The sequence below is a fragment of the Montipora capricornis genome, chromosome 4 (genome assembly GCF_036669925.1).
Source record: "Montipora capricornis isolate CH-2021 chromosome 4, ASM3666992v2, whole genome shotgun sequence".
Classification (NCBI taxonomy): Eukaryota; Metazoa; Cnidaria; class Anthozoa; order Scleractinia; family Acroporidae; genus Montipora; species Montipora capricornis.
In genome coordinates this window covers 25,930,735-25,933,234 of record NC_090886.1, presented here as the reverse complement: position 1 = coordinate 25,933,234, position 2,500 = coordinate 25,930,735, and the positions used below count along the sequence as shown (strand labels likewise).

The 2,500-nt window shown below is 40.2% G+C and overlaps 1 protein-coding gene across 1 annotated transcript in view; it reads right to left on the bottom strand.

Moving 5' to 3' along the window:
* The window catches only part of LOC138045848 (nesprin-1-like), a 175,910-nt gene that overhangs the window by 29,537 nt on the left and 143,873 nt on the right, over positions 1-2,500 (bottom strand). The window contains 4 exon segments of the mRNA XM_068892482.1: positions 1-24; positions 231-557; positions 768-1,079; positions 1,828-2,157. The exon segment at positions 1-24 is cut by the window's left edge and continues 291 nt beyond it. Of these exon segments, the coding sequence (XP_068748583.1) occupies positions 1-24; positions 231-557; positions 768-1,079; positions 1,828-2,157 (993 nt within the window).

The following is a 2,500-nucleotide window of genomic DNA, read 5'->3' as shown; positions in this document are numbered from 1 at the left end:
AGCCACCACGTCTGCGTTCAGAGTCTGCGAACAAATTGACACTCGCGTGTTGATGCTATTGAATCCTCGAAAAATTAACGTTTTACTGTTATCGTTAAAAAGAACTGTGACGGTATTTTCTAAATCAAAGGCCTCTTTGGAAATGCATCAGATTTGTCCTTCATGACGGGGGAGAATCAAACATATGCAAGCTAAAAACCTTTGCTCGTTATGGAGACAAGGCAACTCACCGCCTGAGAACCAAGCTGTGCTTTCACTTTCTCTGGCTCCACCCCCACAGGATCCATATTATCCAGGTTCCTTTCAGTGGCTGTCAGCCATGCTTTAAGCTCATTTGCGTCGCGCTGGAAGTTATCCATTCGCGCTTGAGCTGAAAACAACTTCTTGGCGAGCTGATCTACGTCTCCGAGTAAAGATTTCCATTTGTCGTCAAGCTCGTTCAGGGCTACATCGAGGTTTGGCTTTTCATCTTCCACGACATATTTCTTGAGACGATCACCCTTATCTTTGCACGAAGGAATATCAGGCTCTTTGGCTTCAACGGCTTGCTGAATATCCTAAAAATAACCAAACGAAAATGAAATCTGATTCAGTGAGTAAAATGCCAAAGTATCAGCTCCACAAATGGAAACGAGTACCCAAAACAATATTGTGACGTGATATTTGATAGTTACTGAAGAATGATCCCAGCAATATGTTAAGGCGAAGTGATAATGTAATTTAAAAAAAAAAAAAAGGTCATTAACATCAATGATATGATTTCTAACCTTGAGCAATTCCTGCTGTACATTCTCGCCTTCACCTTTCGCTGCTTCCAGTTTACCGGCAGTTTCCTCACACCATGCCATCAACTGGTCTTTTGCATCAAAGAAATCCTTTGACAGTTTAGCTGCATCGTCGGCCTTCTTCTTCTTCTCCTTAGCTTGGTCACGCAACTTGTTGTAACGCTGCAACAGTTTTTCAGATTTGTCACGAACCAACTCTTTGTCTTCGTCAGTACAGTGTGACATAACCTGTTCTCCAGCATGGGTTGCTTCTGTCACTGGCGATTCTAGCCTTTCGATTTCCTGACACAATTCCTACCAAGAAACCATGAAAATTCAAATCAATGACCAGCATGTTTTCCTCGTGACTGTCCAGGCGAAATCTTTGTTGAGCAGAAAATTGAACTTTTCCTGTTTCATTTCTTTTCAGTTATTTGCTTTGTCACAATACAACCATGTAATAAAGAGAACAAGTTTGCAAGATAACTGAAATGGCGCCGAGAAAACCTAAACGAAACCACGGAGCTTTCATGATATTACAAAGTCAAAAGATTTGAGTATTTGTGTAAAGAAAATGCAGAATCTCATAACCTTAAAACGTTTCATTCTGGTTCAGAGCTGGGGTTTTTTTTGAGTTAAAATTTCCTTATTTGGATGTAACGTAGCTCGTGCATTTTCCCGCGCGTAGAGCTTCGATCTTATTTTGCTTCATATTTGGGCATAAAAATGGCGCCCTAAAATTCCCAGCTTAGTTCCAAGGAAAAGAGTTGCACGTTACACGCGTCAAGGTCACGTGCTTCTGTTATAACATAATCATCCGTTTCAACAATAGCGTATTTTAAGTTTCTTCAAACAGAGCAACAGATTTAGAGTACGAGATATCCAAACCAAAAGCGTCGAATGCAGAGTGAGAGAAACTTCAGTTAATGACAAAACAAAAAGTATCAAAATTTAGATTAATTTCTTGTCGACTACCAGTTTACATTCTAAAGCTATTTGGAATCATTTAATAACTTAATAACTCATACTTCAAGAATCAACAATGCGTATTGATTCCTCGCACCTGCAGCTTATTGGCTTCCTCCTGGATGTGTTCTGGAGGAGCTTTCTGGCCGAGTTGCAGTGCCTGCAGTTCTTCGTTGGCAGCGGCTATCTTTTTATTAGCATCAGTGAGCAGACCTCCAAACTTAACAGCTGTTTCCATGGCAACATTCAATGCGCTGTTCCTTGTGTTGACCATATCATTCAGTTCCTGCCACTGAGATGTCACACTGGCCAGTCCCTCTTCAATAGGCCCCTTGGTGTATTCGTCAGCTGCTTTCAGAACTTCTTCACCAGTTTCCTGTAAGGACTTCACAGCGGGAGCTCTGTCGGCAATCATCCGAGTAAACAACTGCAAAGTATTAAAGTTGTCATCAGAATGTTATCTTCAACTTTCGTCAATCATATACGGTCAAACACTAAGTTACTGCCCGATAAGTTTCCATGAGAAATGTGCAAAGAAATTTAGTTTAAAGGATCAAATAACACAAAAAATATAAATTGACTATACCATAAGCGAACAAGGACTAATTCTACACAAAAGTGTTCTGAATGATACGGAAGAGTCTTTAAAATTCGATTCAAGATTGAAGTTCGGTACATCATGAACAAATGTAACGCATCATTTCGTTGTTGAAAACCTTTATTTAACATGAAACTAGTTGAAAGCTTGGGGAGGGCTTGGTAAGGTGGTA